Genomic DNA, 27,141 nt, shown 5'->3' on the forward strand with positions numbered 1-27,141 from the left:
CGTTGCGCAGTCATCACCGGAACGCCCTTCTTCGGATTAAAAATGGAGACAAGAGGCTGGTGGTCAGTTAGCAAGGTGAATTTCTGCCCGTGCCGATAGTGATTGAACTTTTTCACTCCCCGCACTAGGCTGAGGGCCTCCCTGTCAATCTGGGCGTAGTTACGCTCGGCTGAGGTTAGTGATCATGACGCAAAGGCTATTGGCCTCTCTGAGCCGACTGAAGGGGTTCGCAAAATTTCATATGTTCCCCCCCCCGAAGATTAATCGGAGTTATTAAAGAAACCTTGGAGTGACTGTGTTTTAAAAATCCAGGGCCTCTCAAAATGGCTGCGGTCAGACACATGGCCAAAGGGCCTGCGGCATCCATATGGATTTTCTGATAGCTTCACAGACTGCATGTTTAATTTGAACAGTGCAGTGAGGCAAGCTCAGTTGTATTCATGCCCTGAGGCAGGTTATCAATTGTTTGCCTACACAATCTAAGTTCGGGCGGAGATAGTCCCAGTTGCTTGAGGAACATTCAGAACAATTGAGGAACATTCAGAACAATTGAGGAACATTCAGAACAATTAAGGACATTCAGAAAATAATGGAAAGGCAGTTGTGGTACTGATCGGTGCCATCAACGTAAATGGGCCAAAATCAAGGTCCTCTTGTCTTACGTTTTCGAGCCCAAATTGGACAATGGAATGGACTGATGAGGCGCGATAATGACCCATTGCCGAGAGGATATAACTGGGGCGGCCCAGCACCTCGCTCTCTCTCTCTTCGCCTCGGCCCAGTGTCCTGTTTGTCTGCTAGCAACCAAGAAGGAAAACCATCTAGAAAGCATCGCAAGCACATTTCGACGGCAGCAGCGGGGCACAAGGGCCAGGCCTTTTCATCTGTTTCACCGGTGAGCATTATCTTTCTGGCCATCACAAGACAACCTAGCTAGGTGTAAGGGTGGGAGTTAAAGGGGTATTACAAAATTGTGATTTTAGAATTTTTCCCTCGTTGTGTCCGTTTCTTCTCCCGTTAAGTGTAAAACTGTATTGCATCCATAGCGATTTCTTTTATCTTCTGTATAATACTGTTTTTCTTGTAGTGTTAGCTTTTCTAATTAATAAACATTGGTTTTCCTTGCACCAATCCACTGGTCTGTTCGTTTGTCCTTGTTACCACTCGATAAGTCCTGAGCTCAGAATCAGGAAGGGGAAAGCGATTCGCAACCGCACAGCGGGCAGGGCAGCTCAGGAAAACATAACTGGCTGACCTACAATAAGCCCCTGGAACAAAACCCCCGACACGTCTGAGAATTTGTGCGACAGCACCGCTCCAATGCCGTAGGGTGACACATCACACGCCAATCGAATTGGTAGTGCTGGGTTGAAATGGGCCAATACCTCTTTCGATGTGATTAGTGTTTTGCTCTTCTGGAAAGCTCGTTTACATTCGTCACTCCACTTCCATGGCACTCCAGTTTGCAGTGGGGTGTTCAGTGGGTGTAGTATTGTAGACAAATTTGGCAAGAACTTATGGTAGTAGTTTACCAGCCCAAGGAACGACCTCAGTTGTGACACGTTTTCCGGTGCTGGAGCCTTGACTACTGCCTCAATCTTTTCTGGGGACTTATGTAACCCCTCTTTATCGATAACGTGGCCACAATACGAGATCTGTTTTTTAAAAAACTCGCATTTGGGGCGGTTAGCTCGGAGCCCATATTCCTTCAATCTAGTGAGCACCTGCTCCAGGTTGGCGAGGTGATCACTGTCATTTTCGCCCGTGACCAGGATGTCGTCCAAATAACACTGGGCCCCTGGGATCCCTTGCAGGACTTGTTCCATTGCCCTTTGCCAAATAGCCGGGGCTGATGCTACCCCGAATACCAGCCGGTTGTATTGGTAGAGACCTTTATGGGTGTTGATTGTGAGGTATTTTTTTGATGCTTCTTCTACCTCCATTTGCAGATACGCCTGGGCCAGATCAATCTTAGTGAAGCATTTCCCTCCAGATAGCGAGGCGAAAATATCTTCAATCCGTGGAAGTGGATATTGTACGGTGTGAAGGACTGGGTTCACTGTTACCTTAAAGTCCCCACAGATGCGAACCTTCCTTGGTTCCCCAGGTGTGCTGCTCAACGACTTTTTCATCACAGGGACGATGGGTGCAGCCCACTCGCTCCAGTCTACCTTGGACAGTACACCTGAACGTTCCAGGCTCTCCAGCTCTGCTTCGACGGCTGGGCGGATCGCATAAGGTACCGGTCTGGCCTTAAAAAATTTTGGGCTTGCGTTTTCTTCGATTTTAATTGTTGCTGTCATGCCTTTTAGTGTTCCGAGTCCTTGCTGGAACACTTCTTGCGTGTCGGTTAGGATCTTTGACAGTTGCCCAGGTGTGACGTCATCATCCTTTTTGGCAGCCACAGTCAGTGCTTGTATGGAATGCCAATCCAGCTGTATTTTCCGGATCCATTCACGTCCCAGTAATGGTGGTCCTCCATCTTGCAATACATACAGGTCTAGTTTTGGTATTTCCTTGCCGTTATATATAACGGTCACCCTTATTTTTCCTTTGGGGTAGACTTTTTGCCCCGTGTACGTCTTCAAAATAATTTTTGTGTCTCTCAAGGGTATGTGTGAGAATAGCCACTCGTAGTCCCGTCAGTTTATGACTGTTAGGGCTGATCCTGTGTCCAATTCCATTTTTACCTGGACTCCTGCTATCTTGAGAGTGACCCAAATGGTTCGGTGATCCTCCGTTTTGATCACATTATGTAGTTTCAGACAACTCAGCTCCCTGCTTTCTGAGTCGGTATCACTCTTTTGTTCATCTGAACTATTCTCCGTCACCTTATGTACCTTCTTGTACTTTTCTTTTGGAGATTTCTTATTGCTGGTTTTCTTTCCCGACCTGCAGACTCGTGCTATGTGTCCTACTTTTCCACACTGTCTGCACACTTTGTCTTTGAACCAGCAATCATTGTGGTCGTGTGTTGTTCTGCCGCAGCGATAGCACTTCTCTGTTCTGTATGACATTTCGTTTGTTCCATATTCTTGCGGTCTCTGTTGTAGCTCTGCAGCGCCCCGTGCTGCTGCTTCATATGATACCGCAATGCTGAAAGCCTTGTCCAGTGTAAGGTCCTTTTCAGATAAAAGCCGTTTCTGGGTTCCTTCACTTTGAAGCCCACACACAAACTTGTCCCTTAAGGTATCTGCCAGTCCTGTTCCAAACTGGCAGTGTTTCGATAGTTTGCGCAGTTCTGTTAAATATTCAGCATTGCTTTCATCCTTATGCTGGTTCCGTTTGTGAAACTTGAATCTTTCTGCTATCAGCAGCGGTGTGGGGTTTAAATGTTCCTGTAGTATCGTCACTATGTCTCCAAAACTCTTTTCCACTGGCTTCGCTGGGGTTACTAGATTTCGTAATAAGCCATACGTCTTTGCACCCATTAAATTTAACAATACCGGCGCTTTCTTGTCACCTGACACCTCATTTGCCTTGTAGTATACCTCTATTCGTTCGACATATGTAGTCCAATCTTCGACTTCATTGTCAAATGCGGTGATACTGCCACTCGTCGGCATTTTGGGTGTGGTTTAAAATGGCATCTCCCACGCTTTCCTTCCTCCCCCGCTGCTGCCAACGCCACTCTCGGCAGTCCTCGTGGCAATGGCGGCGCCCTGTAGGTTTCGCACGCTTCTCCTGCGCTGCTGCCAACGCCGCTCTCGGCGGTCCTCGTGGCAATGGCGGCGTCTCGCGGGTTTCTGCGCATCTCTCTCCCTCTCGTCGACGCTGCTCGGCCCCTGAACACCGGCTGTGCCCTGTGCGCTCTGCCCTCTCTCTCTCTCCTCCGTCGACGCTGCTCGGCCCTTTGCTGTGCTGCTCGGTCGGGCTCTAACCCGCCACTGTCCGGGAAGGGTCTGCGCACTACCTGTTGCCAGCCCGTTTCGCTGGACCACCGCGACTGGAAAGCCAAGCCTGGCTCTCAACAGCCTCCCCCACAATTCTCGAGTCTCTGCTGGATGACTGGGCGGTTGCCCATGGTCGACGCCCGTGTCTCTGGCCTTGACCTCCAATCTACTGGTCTCCAGGAACGAATCCCTGGGAGGTGATGCAGAGTTGCAGGTAGGATCGACTTTGTCTCATCACCAATGTTGTGTCCGTCAGTAGTAAGACACAAGACTGCAGGAGAACGGTACAACAGGTGTTTATTCAACGTGGCTCACTCTGGAACTGAACGGTACAGATTACTACTCAGTGCTATATACAGGTGTGGTCACTGCCGGTACTACAGTATACATGAGCTGTAAAAAGTAGTTCCCCCCTTAAAGGTATATACATTACAGTAATGATCTCTGTCTCAACACCATTTGTAGCAAAGTGTTCCATGCTCCAACAAAACAACAATTTCATCATAACCTCTCGCCTCAGTCGATTAGTGACTATTTTTTTTTGATGACCCCCTCACCACTGACACTTTAACCAGAGGAAACAGGCTTTCCCTGTTGACTATCAAATCTCTTCATAATCTTAAATATCTCTGCTAAATCGATGTTACCTCACCCGTCTCTGCCTTAGCCTCAGCCCATTTGCCATTGAAAGCCTCATCCATGCCCGTGTCACCTCCAGACTCAACCATTCCAATGCTCTCATGGCTGTCTCTCATCTTCCACCTTCTGCAAACTTTAGCTCACCCAAAACTCTGTCCCATACCACGTTCCTGTTCTTGCTGGCAGACAATGCTTCAATTTAAAATTCTCATCTTTGTGTTTAACTCCCTTCATGGTCACGCCGCTCCCTATCTCTAACTTCCTCCAACACTACAGCCCCTTTGAACTCGGTGTTCCACCGACTCTAACTTGTTGTGCATTCCCCCTCTTCAACCCATCGTTGGCAGCTGTGCCTTCAGCCACCTAGGTCCCATGTGCTGCAATTCCCTCCCTAAGGCCATCTGCCTTTCCACCTCCTTCTCCTCCTTTAAGACCCTCCTTTGTTCTTTTTTACCAAACTTCGATCATCCTTCCAAATAGCTTCTCCTTTGGTTCAACATCCTTTTTTAAAATTACACTAGTGTGAACCACTTTAGAATGTTTTTCTACATTATAGGCACCATGGGCAGAATCTTCAACTTTGGTGGGGTTGTAAAACAGATTACAAAGTATTTATAGCACAGAAACAGGCCATTCGGCCCAACAGGTCCATGCTCCACAGGAGCCTCCTCCCACCCCTCTTCATCTAACCCCATCAACAGATCCTTCTATTCCTTTTTCCCTCATGTGCTTATCTAACTTCTCCTTAAATGCATCTTTGCTATTCGCCTCAACCACTCCTTGTGGTAGCGAGTTCGACTTTCTAACCACTTTCTGGGTAAAGAAGTTTCTCCTGAATTTTCTATTGGATTTATTAGTGATTATCTTATATTTATAGCCCCTAGTTCTGGACTCGCTCGCAAGTGGAAACGTTTTCTCTATGTCTACCGTATCAAACCCTTTCATAATCTGAAGAGAGCTATCAGGTCACCCTCTCAGTCTTCTCTTTTTCTAGAGAAAAGAGCCCCAGCCTGTTCAATCTTTTCTCATAGGTAAAACTTCTCAGTTCTAGTAAGTCTCTTTTGCACCTTCTTCAGTGCCTCTATATTCTATTTATAATATGGAGACCAGAAGTGTTCACAGTGCTCCAAATGTGGTCTAACCAAGGTTCTGTACAAGTTTAACATAACCTGTCCAATTTTCCTTTCCTTTGACTTCAATAGAAAGGAAATTCTGCCGGTGCATATAACAAGCGGCCGATACGATATCGTCTACTTTACACCTCTGTTGAAGTTGAAAATTCCAGCATATATAAATGCAGTTAATGTTATATTCGGATTGCTGGTGCTGATGAAGGATAACGTCCAACTACCTTACTCTTTAAAATGTGGATCATTTACAGCAATTTCTGTTTTTAACTGAGATTTCTGCTGTCACGTTTTTCTTATTGGCCCGTATTTTCCGATCGCAGGTCTCCCGCGGGCGGAGGACTGCGATCTGGAAAAATCTGCGCCCTTACCTGAGGGCTCCCGGGACGTGCACAGTTCCGATCCTGGGCCTCACCAAACTCCAAGTGCGCAGGGCCCACGTATCCCAGGGGCGCAGGCGGTTCGCAGCGTCCCTGGGATCACGTGGACCACGGGGAGCCAATCAAAGAAGGGAATCTCCCTTCATACACATGACAGGAAGACCTGTCAAATATATGAATGAGATCAATGAAAAAACATAGTCAAACTTTAAATAAATTTTTTAAAAATCACATTTTTAAAATGACTCGAAATTACAATAAATTAAGTATTTGAAACAAAAATTAAATTTTTTGAAAAAAATAATTAAAATATTTTACAGGGCTAAAAATAAACGTATCTTTTTTTAAAGTATTTTTAAAAGATAAATCAGTGAAAAATTAAAAAAAAACTTTTTTCTACTCTTATCCTGGTAAAAGTAGGCCTTATGTGTGCTTTTACCAGGCACAAGAATTGTAAGGGTATTCTGCGGGCGGAGGGTCTCCAAAAAGCGGAACTCTCCGCCTGCAGAGGCCCTTCTCCAGGGCAGGCGGTGGATCTGTCAAGAGCTTTCTTCACAGATCGGAAATGCCGGTTTTCAGCACACGCACTGTGCCTGCCTGAAACCGGCGTTTCCGATGTCCCTACGGGTGGGTGCACAGCGCGTAGACACCCGTAGGGATCGGAATATCCGGCCCATTATTCTTAAATACACTATCACTGGCAGACGTGCCCAGCGGCATAATGATACTGTCAATCATCTACCTACATTTACAGTGAAGCTGGTTTCAAATTTCAGATCCAGAGCAGTGATCTTTTGTTCAAATTGAGGATATTTTCTTTTGGATTTGGTTGTCACATTGTAGATGGGGTCCACAGGAGTATGAGCGCGCACCAAACTTTTTAACTGCTTCAACAGATTTTTCTTGGCATCGTCAATGATTTCAAATGTCCCCGTTTCCTTGTTAAACCAAATTGGCTTTGGAAAACTCTGTGAAATAAAAAGTAAATGTGTTATTTAATACATAGAAACAGAGCAATTACTTTCCTTCAAATAGGTTGCCAACTCGCCAGCATTGTCCTGGAGTCTCCTCAAACTAAAGATTAATCCCCTGGGCACTGTTGAGAACAACCCAGGTGGAAATTCATTGGGGCATTAAAAAAGTGTTTCTTTCATTTTCTTTGAAAACTTTTGTTTATTAGTTAGAAAAATATTGGAGAATGGAAAAAAACACTGTTTGACTGAGCAAGAGGGTTGGAGACTGAAGATACGATAGCAAAATACTGCGAATGCTGGAAATCTGAAATAACAACAGTGGTGGGTAAAGTTTTAGAAACAATAATCAAGGAAAAAATTAACAAGCACTTGGAGAGGTTTAAGTTAATTAAGGAGAGCCAACATGGATTTGTAAAAGGTAGATCGTGTTTGACTAATCTAATTGAATTTTTTGATGAAGTAACAGGGAGGATTGATGAAGGGAATGCAATGGATGTTGTCTACATGAATTTTCGGAAGGCGTTTGACAAAGTACCACATAGAAGGCTGGTTATCAAAATTGAGGCTCATGGAATAGGTGGTCAGTGGCAGCTTGGATAAGGAATTGGCTTAAGGATAGAAAACAGTGAGTTGTGGTAAATGGCTGTTTTTCAGACTGGAGGATGGTAGACAGTGGTGTTCCCCAAGGGTCAGTGCTGGGGTCACTGCTTTTTTTGATATATATAAATGACCTGGATATTGGAATACAGAGTCGAATTTCTAAATTTGCCGATGACACCAAACTTGGGGGTGTGGCAAATAGTGAGGATGATACCAATCGACTGAAACAGGACATAGAAAGGCTAGCAGAATGGGCAGACAAGTGGCAGATGGAATTTAATACAGAAGTGCAGGGTGATGACAGAGAAATAGACAGTTTCCTAGAAGTAAAGGGAATTAAGGGTTACGGGGAGCGGGCAGGAATTTGGACATGAGTCTAGGTCCGGATTGGTCATGGCCCTGTGGGTAGCGGAGCGGGCCCAGGGGCCGTGTAGCCTGATCCTGCTCCTATTTTGTGTGTCTAATTCTGTTAGATTCAGGAGATGGTTCTGTGATAGTGGATTGGCGGTTAGGATCAGATCAGCCATGATCTTATTGAATGGCGGAGCAGGCTCGAGGGGCCGATTGGCCTACTCCTGCTCCTATTTCTTATGTTCTTATGATGCATTTTGGCAGACGGAACAGGGAGAGGCAATATACACTTAATGGCACAGTTTTAAAGAGTGTGCAGGGACAGAGGGACCTGGGAGTTAATGTCCCTGAAGGTGGCGGGACATATTGAGAGAGTGGTTAACAAAGCATATGGGATCTTGGGTTTCATAAATAGAGGCATTGAGTACAAAAGTAGAGAAGTTATGCTGAACCTTTATAAAGCACTGGTTAGGCCACAACTGGAGTATTGCGTCCAGTTCTGGTCACCACACTTTAGGAAGGATGTGAAGGCCCTTGAGAGGGTGCAGAGGAGATTTACCAGAATGGCATTTGAGGGAAATAAACTTGCTGGGCTACGGGGACAGAGTGGGGCAATGGGACTGACTGGATTGCTCTACAGAGAGCCGGCATGGACTCGATGGGACGAATGGCCTCCTTCTGTGCCATTATGACTCTAAAAAATGCTGGAAACACTCAGCAGGTCAGGCAGCATCGAAGAGAGAGAAACAGAGTCAATGTTTCGAGTCGGGGACCCTTCGTCAGAACTGGAAAAGGTTAGAGAAGAGAGATTTTTAAGCAGGGGCAGGGAGGAAAGATCATGTGATGAAACCGCTAGAAATACAACCAACCAGAGTTGGCAACACTACCTCCAAAGTTTGGGGCACATTCATTCATTCTTTTTTCTGGTTCTTTGGCAAAGACTACTTTATAGCTGTTGTGTGTTGGACATCGTGGAGAGTTAAAGAATTAACAGTCAAACTTCTTTGTATCATGGTGAAATAGACTTTCCAATATAAACAAGTCGGCTTTAAAATGTCATGAAAGGAATGCATAGCTTGTCTTCTGATATGAAAAGTGCTTGTGTAAAGAAATACATGACAGTAATGACATCAGACATGAGTGATTAAAGTAAGCTATCCCTCCTCGTTCTTCTCGACCTGTCTGCAGCCTTTGACACGGTTGACCACTCCATCCTCCTCCAATGCCTCTCCACCGTCGTCCAGCTGGGTGGGACTGCACTCGCCTGGTTCCATTCTTATCTATCTAATCGTAGCCAGAGAATCACCTGCAATGACTTCTCTTCCCGCTCCCGCATCGTTACCTCTGGTGTCCCCCAAGGATCTATCCTTGGCCCCCTCCTATTTCTCATCTACATGTTGCTCCTTGGCGACATCATCCGAAAACACAGCGTCAGTTTCCACATGTATGCGGACGACACCCAGATCTACCTCACCACCACTTCTCTCGACCCCTCCATGGTCTCTAAATTGTCAGACTGCTTGTCCGACATACAGTTCTGGATGTGCTGAAATTTCCTCCAATTAAATATTGGGAAGACTGAAGCCATTGTCTTTGGTCCCGGCCACAAACTCCGTTCTCTAGACACTGACTACATCCCTCTCCCTAACATCTGTCTGAGGCTGAACCACATGGTTTACAACCTTGGTGTCATTTTTGACCCTGAAATGAGCTTCCAACCACATATCCACAGCATAACAAAGACCGTCTATTTCCACCTCCATAACATTGCCCGTCTCCGCCCTTGCCTCAGCCCATCTGCTGCTGAAACCCTCATCCATGCCTTTGTTATCTCCAGACTTGACTATTCCAACGCACTCCTGGCTGGCCTCCCACGCTCTACCCTACATAAACTTGAGGTCATCCAAATCTCGGCTGCCCATGTGCTAACTCGCACCAAGTCCCGTTCACCCATCACTCCTGTGCTTGCTGACCTACATTGGCTCCCGGTTAAGCAACACCTCGATTTAAAAATTCTCATCCTTGTTTTCAAATCCCTCCATGGCCTCACCCCTTCCTATCTCTGTAATCTCCTCCAGCCTCACAACCCCCCGAGATATCTGCGCTCAACCATTGGTGGCCATGCCTTCAGCTGCCTAGGCCCTAAGCTCTGGAATTTCCTCCTTAAACCTCTCCGCCTCTCTACCTCCCTTTCCTCCTTTCAGATGCTCCTTAAAATCTACCTCTTTGACCAAGTTTTGGTCATCTTCCCTAATTTCTCCTTATGTGGCTCGGTGTCAAATTTTTGTCTTATAACACTCCCCCAAAGTGCCTTGGAACACTGTACTATGTTAAATGCGCTATATATATACACAAGTTGTTGTTGTTGTTGTTTAACTTTCGTGGCTAGGGTAATAAACATAGGTAAAGGTATCCATTAGCTATAGTATAGAAAGATAATGGTTGATAACGTCTTCTTCAAAGTTACATCAGGAAGTCTTGTTCAGAGAAGTAGCTTTGGAGTAAACAAGTACAAGTGTTTACATGACTAGATACATCATGAGGTCTTATGTATGAAATGTGCCTTTGATGTAGGCAAAATATCTATATATATATAAAGTGGTTGGTTTGTCTGTTTGTCTGTCTGTCTGTCCGCTATACATTCAAAAGTTATAGAGCGTACCTACACGCATGTTATATCAAAAGAAAGCTTATCATTAGGGGAGTCTAATAGGCATATTTACTTTTTGGTCAGACAAAAATTGTTCGGACAGTATACAAAAAACATTCAAAAATCCTCAAAAATCCGCTCATTAGCGGTTGACCAATCCTACCGCTCATTAGCGTTGAGTGATGTGATGGTTGACCAATCCTACAGTTCAGTGACCTGATGGTTGACCAATCCGCCGTCTGTGGGCGGGCCTAATCCTGCAGCCTCCCGAAACTTCACCGCCATTTTTTTCATCCCCACAGCGACAGCACCAGCCAAACAAATCCCCACATTGCGGCTCCGGGAGCGGGAGGTGAGTCGGGGGTCACTCGGGCCGGGCCTCACAACCGCTCGGCCCGAGACACAGAGCGGGCGGGGGAGCGTCAGCGGCCGTCCATATACTGCGCTACCCACGTCGCGGCGGCCGGGCGCACCGGGTAATCAGCTAGGGTCCGTCTCGGCCCTAGAGCCCGGCCTGGCCTGAAGCGCTAGGCCCCCCACTGCCACCGCGGCCTGGCTCAATTTTCAAAGCCCTTCCCCAGGTGCCAAATTATCACAACGGCACCGGGCCTGAGGCGCTAGGGAGGGAGAGGGGAGGGAGGGACAGAGAGGAAAACAGGGAGACACAGGGGGAGGGACAGACAGAGGGGGAGGGAGAGAGAGAGGGTCAGGGAGGGAAAGAGTGACACAGAGCGCGTGAGCGGCAGCGCCCGGCCGTAAACCGCGCGGCCCAAAATTGCCCTGGCAACGCCAGGCCCCCCCAGCTAGTAGTGTATAAAGGAGCATGGTTTTCAACATTTCTTCTGAGAGCTCAAATGATACAGAAACCGAAAAGCTGCCTCTCTCTATACAATTAGGCTGATCACTGTGCTATACATCAATACAGTCTGTTCTGTATTCTACACTATGAAGTGTCTTGTACTTACTCGAAATGTGTTGTTGTGAACCATAGAAGGAAGGAGGGTGACCGCTAACATATTATTAAATACATGTCAAACCTTTGAAATGCATATCTTGTGGCACTGCACATCTTTATAAGAACATAAGAAAAAAGACAGCATGGAATGAGAAAGGCTGATAAAACCTGATATTCCACAGACCGTGTACAATCTGCCCTTTCAATGGAACAATCTGCAGAAATACTCCCCGATCTCCAAAGGTAGTGTAATAAAACTCCATCCCTATGTTGCCACAATTCAAATCCTGGCTAGCCACCCTCCACAGACCACATCCCCAGTCCCAGCAGCAGAGGAAGCATTTGTTCATTTCATACTACACCTATCTCTATAGCCTCCAATCTCATCCCTAACCAGATATTTAACTAATTCCTATACAGGAGTTAATCAACACAGCATCAACTAACTTTGATGAGATTCCGTTCCATCAATCCACTTCAATTTCACTCAAGCCTTGTTAATTGGGTGTCACAAGTCTGAGAACTCAACAAGTAATAGTTACACTTGGGAGAAATTAATAACCATTTTTTAATTAGAATTAGATTTTTATGCAGAGCAGCTGGTTTCCAGCTAACCATTGCAATCTAGATTCTTGCCGAAGGATAACTCCCAATCCAATCTACCCGTAAGAAATGTTCTCACTCCAGACTCTAATCCCAGCTAAACTGTGCTACAGATTCTATCCTCCAGTTAACTCAGTCAAGCCTCTTGGGTATGGTAGCACAGTGGTTATGTTACTGGACTAGTAATCCAGTCAGACCTAGACTAATAATCTGCGAGACAGGAGCTCAAATCACCACAATGGCAGGTTGTGAAGTTGAATTCAGTTAATTAAATAAATCTAGAATAAAAAGCTAGTATTAATGATGGTGACCATGAAGCTATAAGATTGTCATAAAAACCCAACTTGTTCACTACTGTCCTTTAGGGAAGGAAACATGCCATGTTTACCAGATCTGACCTAGATATGACTCTTGCCACAGCAATGTGGTTGAATCTTAACTGTCCTCTGAAATGGCCCAACAAGCCACTCAGTTGTATCAAACTGCTACAAAAAAGTATAATAAGAATAAAACCGGACAGACTAGCTGACATCGAGCTAAGCATCAGATTCGGACATGACAAAGGCACACCCAGCCCAGTCAACCCTGTAAAGTCTTCCTAACAAGTGGGGACTTGTGCCAAAATTGGGAGAGCTGTTCCATAGACTAGTCAAGCAACAACCTGACACAGTCATACTCATAAAATCATACCAATCAGCCATGCCACATCACCGACTCCTTCATCCCCATCCCTGTGTATTTCCTTTTCCACCAGCATGACAGAAATGGCAGCACAGATATGCAGTTGGGAGTGAGTGACTGCGGGAGTCCTGAACATTGACTCCGGATCCCATGAAGTCTCATGGCATCAGGTCAACTGTGGGCAAGGAAACTTCCTGCTGATTACCACCTACCGCCCCCCCCTCAGGTGAATCAGTACTCTACCATATTGAACATCACTTGGAAGAAACACAGAGCAGCAAGGGCACAGAATGGGGGACTTTAATGTCCATCACCAACAGTGGCTCGGTAGCACCACTACTGACCGAGTTGGCCGAGTCCTGAAGGACGTGGCTGCCAGACTGAGCTTGCGGCAGGTGATGAGAGAACCAGCACGAGGGTAAAACCTACACTTTTTAAATTAGTTCCAGGGATGTGGGCATCGCTGGCAACACCAGCATTTATTGCCCTTCCCTAATTGCCCTAGAGAAGGTGGTGGTGAGCCGTATTCTTGAACCGCTGCAGTCCGCATGGTGAAGGTACTCCCATAGCGCTGTTAGGGAGTTCCAGGATTTTGAACCAGCGACTATGAAGGAATGGCGATATATTTCCAAATCAGGATGGTGTGTGACTTGGAGGGGAACTTGGAGTTGATGTCATTCCCATGCGCCTGCTGCCCTTGTCCTTCTAGGTGGTAGAGGTCGTGGGTTTGGGAGGTGCTGTTGAAGAAGCCTTGGCAAGTTGCTGCAGTGCATCTTATAGATGGTACACACTGCAGCTACGTGGTGGAGGGAGTGAATGTTTAAGGTGGTGGATGGGGTGCCAATCAAGTGGGCTGCTTTGTCCTGGATGGTGTCAAGCTGGTGGAAAGGCTTTGGGGAGTCAGGAGGTGAGACACTTGCCACAGAATACCCAGCCTCTGACCTGCTCTTGTCGCCACAGTATTTATGTGGCTGGTCCAGTTTAGTTTCTGGTCTATGATGACCCCCCAAGATGTTGATGTTGGGGTATTCGGTGATGGTAATGCCACTGAATGTCAAGGGGCGGTGGTTAGACGCTCTCCTGTTGGAGATAGTCATTGCCTGGCACTTGTGTGGCATGAATGTTACTTGCCACTTATCAGCCCAAGCCTGAATGTCGTCCAGGTCTTGCTGCATGCGGGTATAGACTGCTTCATCATCTGAGGAGTTGCGAATGGAACTGAACACTGTGCAATCATCAGCGAACATCCCCATTCTGACCTTATGATGGAGGAAAGGTCAATGTGTTAATGTGTGAAGTGAGTGCAGGGAGTGTTGATGGACATTCGCAAGGCTTTGGCTCTTAAAGGAAGGCCTCTGAAAACATCACTTGCTCCCAGTCCTGGGGGCTCTAGTTGCAGTCCCTCTTGGGCTGCAGCATGACATGGAGATAGAGCAGAGGCAGCAAAGGGGACAAGCTGCTCACAGAGGGAGGAGGAGGAAAAAGAGGAGGAAGCAGAAGAGGAGGAAATGGAAGGAAGGTTGCAACCCAGACAGCTCCTTTCTGGCAGGGATGTTCGGGATTGAATCAACCACCTGTGGTACCAGTGAACACAACCCCATTCCCCCTTTCAACATTAGTCTCATTTCTTACAACCTCCCCTCTGTTACTAACCATCACAGCTTCCTCTTGGCCACAATGCTGAAGTAAAAGCCACCACAAAGCAAACTTTCCAATCCAACTTTATCCCATATATGCACCAAAAAATCAACTAACTACACTTGTGCATTCACTTAGTGGCTGTCTTTCGTGTGCCTTTGCCTATCCTAGTGTTCTTTCGCAGTGCTGCCGCAGTGGCTGCAGCATGGCTGGTGGAAGGCTGCTGACTTTCAGTGGGGGACACTGCAAATGGCCTTGCAGGACGACCTTGAGGAGCTGGTGGCTGGGAGTGTGAAATCGAGTGATGTTGTTTCTTCTTCACTCTCCTCTCCCTCTTCTCACTGACCCACTGGTTAGGCAGGCTGGATTTTTTGGGTGTCTGAAATGAGGAAAGCACAAAGGGTAGGGTTCGGTTGGGAAAGCAAGAGCTGCGTGCTTACATCTTGTGCAGCTTGTAAATCAGAAGATGTTGTGGGATGAAGGGGGAGTGGGATGTGAGAAGGAGCATAACGTATGAGGATCTTGTATTCTCAGCCCCGTCGCTGGCCTAGGGCTCAGCCATGCCCCTGCCAAGAATGACCAGCACCGTCTCCTCCAAGGGGGTGAGGTGAAGATAGGAATGTGAGGTCTACCTCGTGTTTGGTACAGATTGTTGGTAGGTGAGTGATTGGGGTGGGGTGGCGGGGGTGGGGGTCGTGCACTGAGCACTATGTGAAGCCAGTGGTGCAGTCGGTAGGAGACGGCTTTTGAAGATGCATTCACTGGCCTGGACCACTCGTCTGAGGTCATGAAACTTCGTTGGGCACTGGAGCCAGGTCCTGGGGGCGACACTGATGGCAGTGACCGCCTCGGTGATCTGGTCCCACATCTTTCTTTCTGTAGGGCCTCCTTGCCCCTGTGGATAGAGGAGCTCTCTTCTGGTGTTGACCCACTGCACAAAGCTCGAGTGTTGCATCCGAGACCCTGGGTGTCCTTTCCATGGCCTGTTGAGACTTTTGGGTTAGTGCTGGAGCACTTCTACCATTTTTCATCATCAGAAGGCAGCTGACCTTTAAGAGCGCTGGCGAAGCTCAGGTGATGTCAGTTAGCAATGGAACACAGACACACTGGCGCCGGCCAGTTCTTAAAGGGGAGGGTCGATCTTGCTCTCCACCCACACCCTGCTCATTGCAGCCTTGAATCTCGGCCTGGGGAGACCTGTACATCAAATCTGCTGGAAAGAACAATGGAGAGGCCCAGGGAAAGAGCTCAGGGTGCAACTCCCATAGTCTCTTCTAAATCGATGCAAGGAAGATCAAATCAAAATGAACCTGCAAAGTGCTGCTCAGTACCCAAAACTCCTTCACACAGCGTTGAATCTCTCCAGAGGTCTCTCTCTCTCTCTCTCAGAATGCGTGGTGCAAAAATGTCACCGACAAAAAAAGTCAGGAAGCGGTCGCCTTTAAATAGCGCTCCCCCAGTCCCTTTCTGACAGCAAAACGCTCCCCTCAACCTGTCGTTGCTAGCGGCAGGTGGTAAGGCAGGGGGCGCCACTCAATATCCGGTCCGGGGCGCTAACAGGGCGTTGCGCACTCGACTGACGTCATGATCTGCCGGCGCAGGAGATCGTGGCGGTAGTGGTTAGCGCTGCCGCAAAATGTCTAGTTAATTTCGCGAGCGGCGCAAACATTGCTGCACCCGGGCGCTAGTTACTTTGCGCCCCATTAGCGCCCTCTTAAGGCGCTAACAGGAGGCACAAACAACTGAATTTTTCCCCCCTGGATTGCAGCCATGCATTTTAAGAGAATCCAGATAATAAACAGCAGAGGCACTGTTACACATATTTAATAATTCGTTAGAAAAAGGTGTAGAAGACTGGCAGATAGCTAACGTTATTATACCTATATTTAAGAAGGGAGATAGAACATGTCCAGGTAACTATAGACCAGTCAGCTTAACATCGGTGGTAGGAAAAACAATGAAATCCCTAGCAAAGGAGAAAATAGAAAAACATCTAAAAATCAAAAATATAATAGCATGGTTAACCACCTCATTGAATTCTTTGAAGAGGTAACAGAGAGAGTAAACAAGGGTAATGTGGTAGATGTAATTTATCTAGGGCTAAAAATTCAGTTGAGTAGCGCTCAAGCTACGGATATTGAATTGGCTCGAAAATGGCGCTCAAGCAACCCGCGCAAACTTCTGGTGCGGGCCCCACCATTTAGATGAGGGTATTACCGGCCATGCTGGGAGCGTGTGCCATCAGTATCCAGAGTAGGCAGATTGTGACGGCAATCAGCCATTTTCGTCCTCAACGCTGGAGCTAATGCCCTCTTTTAACCTCGCACAGCTGAGCAAGCGTTCAGCAGCAGGAAGGGCTCCACACCAGCGCTACTTAAAGGATCATCACCTACTTACAGGTTAGTTGTTGATTGATTTCTACTAGCTGTTGCTGAGTTTGTAGAAGTGGTTGGTGGTTTCTAGACTTCTTTAAAGGTGCCTAACATCTACAAGGAGTGGAGTGGCACGTGCTCAAGGACTTGGTACTGACTTGCAAGCTGCCCAGGCTGTCCGTGATCGACTCATCCGACTGCGGTACCACTGAACGTAACTTGAATTCGACATTCAACCGTCCCACCTTACCTTCCCTCTATTATGGACCATCACAGTGTCTTCTTGGCTACAGTGCAAAAATAAAAGCCACCAGAAAACAAAAATTTCAAACCAATTTTATGAATCAAACCATTACAGTATTTCATTGAAAAGTCAACTAATCACCCTTGTGCATTCCCTTAGTGCCTGTCTTCAGTGTGCTTTTGCCTGTCCTAGTGCTCCTATGCAGTGCTACCCCAGTGGCTGCACATTGGCTGGTGGAAGAAGTGGGGGAGACTGCAGATGGCTTTGTAGGATGGCCTTAAGCAGCTCTGGGCCTAGTAGACCCGGCTTTGGACTGCACCACCTCGGGAGTATGGCGGCAGTAGTTTGGGCTGGCTGGTTGGCAGGCAACAGCAAGGGCACTGGCAGAGTGGCAGTGGTGGGAGGACGAATGTTGTCACCCTGAGAGAAGACAGCAGGTCCTCCATGGAGCCACTGCCACTCCCCCGGGGTGGTGCCTCAGCAATCCTAGTAATCTGCTGGAGGAAAGACTTGTTGTATTGCTGTGACACTCTGCAAGCCCCTTTCAACACTGGTAAACCCAGCCATGATGGCAGCAGTTTGTGCTTGCATGACTTCAGTCTGAGATTCCTTTGCAGCACTCAGACGTTGGGTGGCTTCTGCTTGTGCTGCAATGGAAGCCGAGACATCGGCCATCAGACGCGCCATGATGGTTGGGTCCACAAGTGCGTTAATGGATCTGCCCACCCCTTCCAGCCATAGTTGAATAACTGTCAGCGTGAGCAAGGTGTGAGATGCGGGTGTGAGTGTTGCAGCAGTGGTAAGGTTGTGAGGGTAACGTGAAGCCATGATTGTGAGGTATAAGTGGATAGCTAAAGATTGCTGGTAGGCAAGTGATGGGGTGTGGTGCATTGAGCAGTGTGTGAAACTTGCTGAAGCTTCACTCACTTTGACTTGCCATGTGAGGTCATGAAACTTTTTTTGGCACTTGATCCACGTCCTTGGGACCACGCTGGTGGCCGTGACGGAGTGAGCTATCTCCTCCCACAGCCTTCTGCAAATGGCCTTGGATGGCCTCTTGCCAGCCTGTGGGTACAGGACAGCCTGTCTTTGTTGCATGGCCACGACCAAGGCCTTCAGTGCAGCATCTGAGAACCTTCGAGCTTAGCTTGCTCCCTCGATTGCGGAAACATGTCTTCATCCTGACTGACAATGAGGTGCTTCTGCAACAAAGCACCTCCCCTTTAAATAGTTCAAAGAGCCTAGGTCAAACATTACTGGCTATTAGATTACACTCGATATTGCCCCCCCCCCAACCCCCCCCCCCCCCCATTGAGTGCTAAGCCAATCAGCAGCGTGTTTAGTGCTGAGATCGGCACTCCAATCATTATAATGAGCAGGCAGCACGAATTGTGCGTGCTGCCTGCACCACTTTGAACGGGTGCAGGCAAATAGCGCTGGCTCATGACACTGCCCGTTTTTGGGCCTACTCCAATTTCTAGGCCTCAATGCCTTTTTAAGGCGCTGCTCTGGACACCTGCCGAGGAACTTTTACCAAAATTGGATCTTTAGGCACCTGTGTTATGCCTGTAAAATGGGCGCAGTGCAATCCAATTTCTAGGTCACTATGTTTTACACATGTAGGTAGTTCACTAGTAGTGTGGTAACCACTGTAACTCAGAAATTATACTCAAAGCCATTTGCTCAAATTACAGGCGAAGTCCAGGTAGCTCAATTCTATTTGTTCTCATATTACTTACTTGCTGGTAAGAACATAAGAATTAGGAGCAGGAGTAGGTCATACGGCCCTTTGAGCCTGCTCCGCCATTCAATAAGATCACAGCTGATCTTCGTCTTCAATTCCACTTTCCCGCTCGAACCCCATATCCCTTGATTCCTCTCGAGTCCACAAATCTATCTATCTCAGCCCTGAATATACTCAACGATTCCAAAGATTCATAACCATCTGAGTGAAGAAATTCCTCCTCATCTCAGTCTTAAATGGTCGACCCCATATCCTGAGGCTATGCCCCCCTGGTTCTAGACTCTCCAGCCAGGGGGAAACAACCACTTGGCAGCTACCCTGTAAATCCCCCTCAGAATCTTATATGTTTTCTTATGTTTGAATTTCATGCTACCTGAAGATCTAGAATGGGCTGTTCTTGGCACTGTTGCCTTGGTGGCAGATAAATCCTAAATTAGAACACCTAGATTTGTTAGTATCCACAGTTTAAGATATTTACAAATTACAGGAAACTCTTTGGTATCCGGCACCGACGGGACTGGGATGGTGCCAGTTGATTAAAAATTCCGGATGACGGAGAGGGTTATCTACCGAGGCTATTTTTAACAAACAAAAATTAAAAAATCAAGAAATGTGCAGTATACAGTAATTGGGTACTCACCTACAGAATGTTGTGTTAAATGGATGGTGGAAGATGCTTGATTAAGTACAGTACTGCCAGTTGAGGGTAATCCACAACTCTTTAATCTGAAGAAACTACCGGCAGTGCGGGAGACACACAGAAAAATGGCGGATCGGAAGAGACTACCGGCAGCGCGGGAGAGTCAGACTCCTGTTACAGGGGTATTGAGGTGTTCGGGCTTCCGACAGCGCCAAGAAGCCGAGTAGTGGCAGTTTGGAGAACTACCCCCACTGACTAACTCGGCCAACGCGGGAGACTTGGACTCGGACTCGGCAACATTTCCGGTTATTGAGGTGTTGTTTTCGGAGTATGAATTTTGCCGGTTAATAGAGAATTCTGGATATTTAGGTGCCGTTTAAATGGGAGTTTCCTGTAATGGGAATAATGATTTAAAATTTATATGTGGCCTGTGCGTCTCTATGATGTGCATCAGTGGGACACAAAGACAAAAAGCTTGGATGCTCCTGGATTAGCAACTTCAGTCTTTCTGGTCTTGTACAAGTAGGACAAGCCAATATATAGTAGGCACATGATGCACATGGAACCAGCTTCTTTCATGGACTTGGTTTAATGCTGAATAACTTAACTCACCAGCGGTGTCCTGTTTTATTTTGCTTCCAGTAGCCAAAACTGTATAAAACCTAACTGCGATTTTTCAAAAGGAATTGTTTACCACTGATTGTTTCAGGGGGGTGACGATGTGAACAGGGAGTAGGAGGTTTTTGTTGCAGTAACCAGACAGAAACTGTGGAACGGTTCTGGAACCACGGAGTCATGTATGACTCCATAGTAAACTTTTATTATTAATCAAAGCTATGAATGATATGAACACAATAAAGGTAGGTGGAAACATTGCAGGGTATTATTAAGCATTGCAGGGTATAACATTTAGAAAAGATACAGAGGGAAAAAGGGGAGGTGGAGTAGCTGTACTTATTAGCGATAACATAATGGCAGTAGAAAAAAGTGACGCAGCTATCAGCAAGAGAAAAATAGAATTCATGTAGAGATAAAAGATAAAAGAAGTCTCATGGCATCAGGTCAAACATGGGCAAGGAAACCACCTGCTGATTACCACCTACCGCCCTCCCTCAGCTGATGAATCAGTACTCCTCCATGTTGAGCACCACTTGGAAGAAGCAGCGAGGGTAGCAAGGGCACAGAATGTACTCTGGGTGGGGGACTTCAATGTCCATCACCAAGAGTGCCTCGGTAGCATCACTACTGACCAAGCTGGCCGAGTCCTGAAGGACATAGGTGCCAGGCTAGGACTGCAGCAGGTGGCGAGAGAACTAACATGAGGGAAAAACCTACTTGACCTCGTCCTCACCAATCTATCTGTCGCAGATGCATCTGCCCGTGACAGTATTGGTAGCAGCGACCACCGCACAGTCCTTGTGGAGACAAAGTCCCATCTTCACTCTGAGGACACCCTCCATCGTATTGTGTGGCACTACCACCGTGCTATATGGGATCGATTCAGAACAGATCTAGCAGCTCAAAACTGGGCATCCATTTCTCTCTATCTATCCTATCTAATCCTTTTCATATCTTGAAAACTTTGATCAAATCACCCCTTAACCTTCTAAATTCTAGGGAATACAACCCTAATTTGTGTAATCTGTCCTTGTAATTTAACCCTTGGAGTTTGGGTATCATTCTGGTAAACCTATGCTGCACTCACTCCAAGGCCAATATATGTGTGGTGCCCAGAACTGCTCACAGTAGTCCAGGTGTGCTCTAACCAGGGCTTTGTAAAGCTGCAGCAGAACTTCTACCCCCTTGTATTCTAGTCCTCTAGACGTAAAGGCCAGCATTCCATTAGCCTTTTTGATTTTGATTTTCGACCCCCCAAGTCTCTTTGGACCTCCATTGTGTTTAGCCTTTCACCATTTAGAAAGTGCCCTGTTCTATCCTTTTTAGGTCCAAAGTGGATGACCTCACATTTACGTACATTGAAATCCATTTGCCACAGTTTTGCCCATTCACTTAATCTGTCGATGTCCCTTTGTAATTTTATGCTTTCATCTACACTGCCTACAATGCCGCCTATCTTTTGTGTCATCGGCAAATTTGGATATGTGGCTTTCTATGCCATCATCTAAGTCATTAATAAATACTGTGAATAGTTGAGGCCCCAACACCACTGCCATACACCACTAGTCATATCCTGCCAATTAGAGTATCTGCCCATCATCCCTACTCTCTGTCTCCTGCTGTTCAGCCAATTTCTTGATCAGGTCAATAATTTGCCTTTAATTCCATGGGCTTCAACCTTAGTTAACAGTCTCTTATGTGGAACTTTATCAAATGCCTTCTGGAAGTCCATATAAATAACATCCATAGACATTCCCCTGTCCACTATTTTAGTCACCTCTTCAAAAAATTCAATCAGGTTTATCAGGCATGACCTACCTTTCACAATCCATGCTGGCTCTCTCTGATCAGCTGAAAATTTTCAAGGTGTTCAGTCACCCTATCCTTAATTATAGACTCTGGCAATTTCCCGACAACAGATGTTAAGCTAACTGGTCTATAATTCCCTGGTTTCCTTCTCTCACGATTTTTAAATAGCAGAGTGATGTGCACAATTTTCCAACCTAAAGAGATGGTTCCTGAATCAAGAGAACTTTGGAACAGTATAGTTAGGGCATCTGCAATGTGCTCACCTACTTTCTTTAAAACCCTGGGATATAAACCATCTGGTCCTGGGAGTTTGTCACTCTTTAATGCCGTTATTTTCTTCATTACTGCTATTTTGCTTACATTAATTTTATTGAGGCCCTGTCCCTGATTCAATATTAGTTTCCTTGGGATTTCTGGCATGCTCTCCTCTTCCTCTATTGTAAGTACTGATGCAAAGTAATTATTCAACATATCCGCCATTTCCTTATTATCTTTGACAATATCACCGTTATCAGTTTTCAAGGGGCCAACATTGCTCCTGGCCACCCTCTTTTTACCAATATAATTGTAAAAATTCTTTGTGTTGATTTTGATATTCCTTGTAAGTTTCTTTTCATACACCCTTTTTGTAGATCTTACTATCTGTTTTGTCACCTCTTGCTGTTCTTTGTATTTTTCCCAACCACTCGGATCTGTGCTATTTGTTGCATTTTTGTATGCTTTTTCTTTTAGTTTTATGCTGTCCCTCACCTCTTTAGTCGTCCATGGCTGCTTTTTTTAGAAAGTAGAACTCTTGCCCCTCAGGGGTATAAACTGGTTCTGTATCACATTAAATTCTTTTTTGAACATCTCCCACTGATCTTCTGTCATTTTACCCATTAACAGATCTGCCCAGTTTACTGTGGCCAGCCTCTGTCTCATCCCGTTGAAGTCGGCCTTAACAAAATCTAGAATCTTAGTAGCTGTTTCGCGTTTCTCCCTTTCAAACACTACGTTGAACTCGATCATGTTATGATCGCTGTTAGATAAATGTTCACGCACTGTTAGGCTGTTAACTAAATCTGTCTCATTACTCATTAATAATTGCTAGTCTGCTTATCCCAATCAATATGAAAGTTAAAATCCCCCATTAAAACCAATCTGTCTTTGCTACACGCTGGTTTAATCTCTGCAGTTATACAATCTAGCATTTCACCACTGCTACCTGGGGACCTATACACAACTCCCACCACAGTCTTAAATCCTTTCCTATTTCTTAATTCTATCCATAAAGTCTCCACTGCCTGCTTACCTATCGTTATATCCTCTCTTATCATTGAAGTGATTTCAACCTTAATCACTAAGGCTACTCCTCCCCTTCTACCATTTTCATTACCTTTCCTGTAGACCTTATAACCTGGTATATTTAGTTCCCAGTCCTGACCGTCTTGCAGCCATGCCTCAGTAATGGCTTCCATGTCATACCCTCCAAGTGGAGGAGTCTGGCTCCAATATTCGATGGGGTTTTGTGCAGAGCTTGTAGCTCATGATTTCCAGGATGGTAATGATGGACAATTCCAGCAGAGACCTTGTGGACCCAGCCATGAAGCTGTGTGTAATTGGCGTTGTTGTGGCTTCCATTACAGCGCAGGCGGAAGTGACCCAACGTCTCACTGCTGCAGTGGAAGCTCAGACTGCTGCCATCGTCACTGGGTTTATGAGTCTCGAAAGGGGCTTGCAGGGCGTCGCAGCAGGCCAGCAATCTGTCCTCCAACAGATTGCTAGGAATGCGGGGGCGCCTCCCTGAGGGAGTGGCAGTGGGTCTGTGGAGCAAGGACCTACTGTACATTCTCAAGATGACAGCATTACTAGTTCCACCACTGCCACTCCACCATTGCCCTTGCCGCTGCCCATCTGCCAGCCAGCCAGCCCAGACTGCAGCCGCCCATGCCGAGGTGGTGCAGTCTACAGCTGGGCCTTCTAGGCCTAGAGCTGCTCGAGGTCATCCTGCAAGGCCATCTGTAGTCTCCCCCACTGAAAGTCAGCAGCCTTCCACCAGCCATGCTGCAGCCACTGGGGGGAGCACTGTGTCGGAGCTCTAGTGTAGGTAAATGTACACGAACGACAGGCACTAAGGGATTGCACAAGGGTGATAAGTTGATATTTTAATTTTGATTGGATTCTGATAAATTTATGATTTTTGTTTGGAATGTGTGTTTTGTGGTGACTCTCATTTCAGTTTTGTGTCCAGGAGGACGCTGTGATTTTTAAAATTCGTTAATGGGATGTGAACATCGCTGGCAAGGCCAGCATTTATTGCCCATTCCTAATTGCCCTTGAGAAGGTGGTGGTGAGCCGCCTTCTTGAACAGCTGCAGTCCGTGCGGTGAAGGTACTCCCACAGTGCTGTTAGGGAGGGAGTTCCAGGATTTTGACCCAGCGACGATGAAGGATCGGCGATATATATTTCCAAGACGGCATTGACTTGGAGGGGAACTTGGAGGTGGTGGTGGTCCCATGTGCCTGCTGCCCTTGTCCTTCTAGGTGGAAGAGGTTGCGGGTGTTGCATGCGGGCATGGACTGCTTCATTATCTGAGGAGTTGTGAATGGCACTGAACACTGTGCAGTCATCCGCGAACATCCCCATTTCTGACCTTATGTTGGAGGGAAGCTCATTGATGAAGCAGCTGAAGATGGTTGGGCCTAGGACACTGCCCTGAGGAACTCCTGCAGCAATTTCCTGGGGCTGTGATGATTGACCTTCAACCATCTTCCTTTGTGCTAGGTATGACTCCAGCCAGTGGAGTTTTCCCCCCGATTCCCATTGACTTCAGTTTTACTAGGGCTCATTGATGCCATACTCGGTCAAATGCTGCCTTGATGTCAAGGGCAGTCACTCTCACCTCACCTCTGGAATTCAGCTCCTTTGTCCATGTTTGGACCAAGGCTGTAATGAGGTCGGGAGCCGAGTGGTCTTAGCAGAACCCAAACTGGGCTTCAGTGAGTAGGTTATTGGTGAGTAAGTGCTGCTTGACAGCATTGTCGATGACACCTTCCATCACTTTGCTGAGATTGAGAGTAGACTGATGGGGCAGTAATTGGCCAGGTTGGATTTGTCCTGCTTTTTGTGGACAGGACACACCTGGGCAGTTTTCCATATTGTTGGATAGATGCCGCAATCAGCCCCTCCAGCCTAACCTTTCTGCTAGCTGATGAGGCATCCAAGCTGTCCAATATTACGTCGGCCCACAGCCAGTGAACTGCAGCATTCAGGACATGCACTTCACCAGCAGCAGGAGGCCCAGGCCTCAAAATGACTCAGGATTCCGAACGGAGGGATCAGGCAGTCGGCCCGCAGTTAAAATCTACCCCAATATCTGTTTGAATGCCAAAGGGTAAAATTGCCAGGTGGCGTCTTCTCTTGCCCTGATATTGCAGTTGCGAAATGTCTTTCATATGTTAGCATTCCCATGATGAAAATGTACATATTTTTTTTTAAAGCATAAAATAAGTGTACTTTTTTAACTCTATATTTATCCTGATATAATACACAATGGAGTACTGTGAAATACACCGTTTATTCCACCAAATTCGTCTTTTTGTGGCGTAAGTCACTTTGAAAATTCTGTATTTAGTCCTTCAAGCTTTGTAACTGTATGAATGTCCAAAAAGGTTCATACAAAGCACATTTAAAGCTGTCTGCTTATGTATGGACACACAAACAAAAATGCTTTTAGTGATGTTTCATGTGGAGAATAGTCTTACCAAAATGGAGGGAAGGATATAAAATATTATGGGGGGAAAATTCAGTTGGTTTGCTCCTCCCGTTGGCACCTTGGTGTTTGCGCCGCTCACAAAGTTAACTAGACGTTTTGCGGCGCCGCTAAACACTACCGCCACGATCTCCTGTGCCGGCAGATCGTGACGTCAGTCGAGTGTGCAACGCCCCGGTAGCGCCCCGGACCGGATATTGAGTGGCGCCCCCTGCCTTACCGCCTGCCGCTAGCAACAACAGGTTGAGGGGAGTGTTTTGCAGTCAGGAAGGGACTGGGGGAGCGCTATTTAAAGGCGACCGCTTCCTGACTTTTTTTGTTGGCGACATTTTTGCCCCACGCATTCTGAGAGAGAGACTTCTGGAGAGATTCAACGCTGTGTGAAGGAGTTTTGGGTACTGAGCAGCACTTTGCAGGTTCATTTTGATTTGCCCTTCCTTGTATCGATTTAGAAGAGACTGTGGGGGCTGCACTCTGAGCTCTTTCCCTGGGCCTCTCCATTGTTCTTTCCAGCAGATTTGATGTACAGGTCTCTCCAGGCTGAGATTCAAGGCTGCAATGAGCAGGATGTGGATGGAGAGCAAGATCGACCCTCCCCTTTAAGAACTGGCTGGCGCCAATGTGTCTGTGTTCCATTGCTAACTGACATCATTGAGCTTCGCCAGCGCTCTGAGGTAACGCCTCGCTCCTCGGTCTTTGCGCCTTAAGAGAGGTGTGAAGCGCCTGATTTAGCGCTCCAATCACCTCCAGGGGCGATAAAAGCCAAGTTTGCAGTCGGAGGCGATAATTAGCGCCAGGCGCTAATCTATGCGCCCGGCCGATAATTGAGCCCCAACTGGGGCGATACTGAATTTCTCCCCCTGTGTCTTATTTAGTTATTTCATTTTTTCTCCTAGATTTGAGTATTTTAAAAATCAATCAACTCCTTCACTGATCACTTGGAAAAGCACAGCAGCTTTTACATGTGATAATGGGCCGGAGTTTGCTGTGAGCGGCGAACGAATGGCGCGAGCCGTTCATTAGATTTACACTTGCCATTGGCTTTCCATGGGTTTTTGCATGGGGTAAGTTGCTGTCAGCAGAGTATCCAAAGAGCACGACACCCTCTACAGGGCATCTGGGACCTGAGTGAAGAGGGCAAGCAACAGAGTATCTCCTTAACCCATCAGAATGAAGAATTGTAATGAGCAGTGCAGGGTCTGAACCAGAAAGTGTAAGTTAGAATAATTACATAGAATATACGGCACAGAAACAGGCCATCCAGTCCACGCGCTTATGCTTCACTCGAGCCTCCTCCCATCCTTCCTCATCTAACTCGATCAGCATAACCCTCTCTTCCCTTCCCTCTCATATGCTTATCTAGACTCCCCTTAAATGCATCTGGTAAATATGTGACCTCCTTATTTTTCCAAAATGTAATACCTCACCTGTGTTGAAATTAATTTGTCAATTATATGCCCATCTTTCAAGTT

The 27,141-nt window shown here is 46.7% G+C and overlaps 1 protein-coding gene across 1 annotated transcript in view; it reads right to left on the reverse strand.

Moving 5' to 3' along the window:
* The window catches only part of LOC147115332 (regulator of G protein signaling 22-like), a 260,516-nt gene that overhangs the window by 213,695 nt on the left and 19,680 nt on the right, over window positions 1-27,141 (reverse strand). Inside the window, exon 4 of the mRNA XM_085993996.1 lies at window positions 6,786-7,007. Within this exon, the coding sequence (XP_085850122.1) occupies window positions 6,786-7,007 (222 nt within the window). The remainder of the gene's footprint in view (window positions 1-6,785; window positions 7,008-27,141) is intronic.

The sequence above is a fragment of the Somniosus microcephalus genome, chromosome 7 (genome assembly GCF_052327205.1).
Source record: "Somniosus microcephalus isolate GS21.2 chromosome 7, FLI_Smic_1.0, whole genome shotgun sequence".
NCBI lineage: Eukaryota > Metazoa > Chordata > Chondrichthyes > Squaliformes > Somniosidae > Somniosus > Somniosus microcephalus.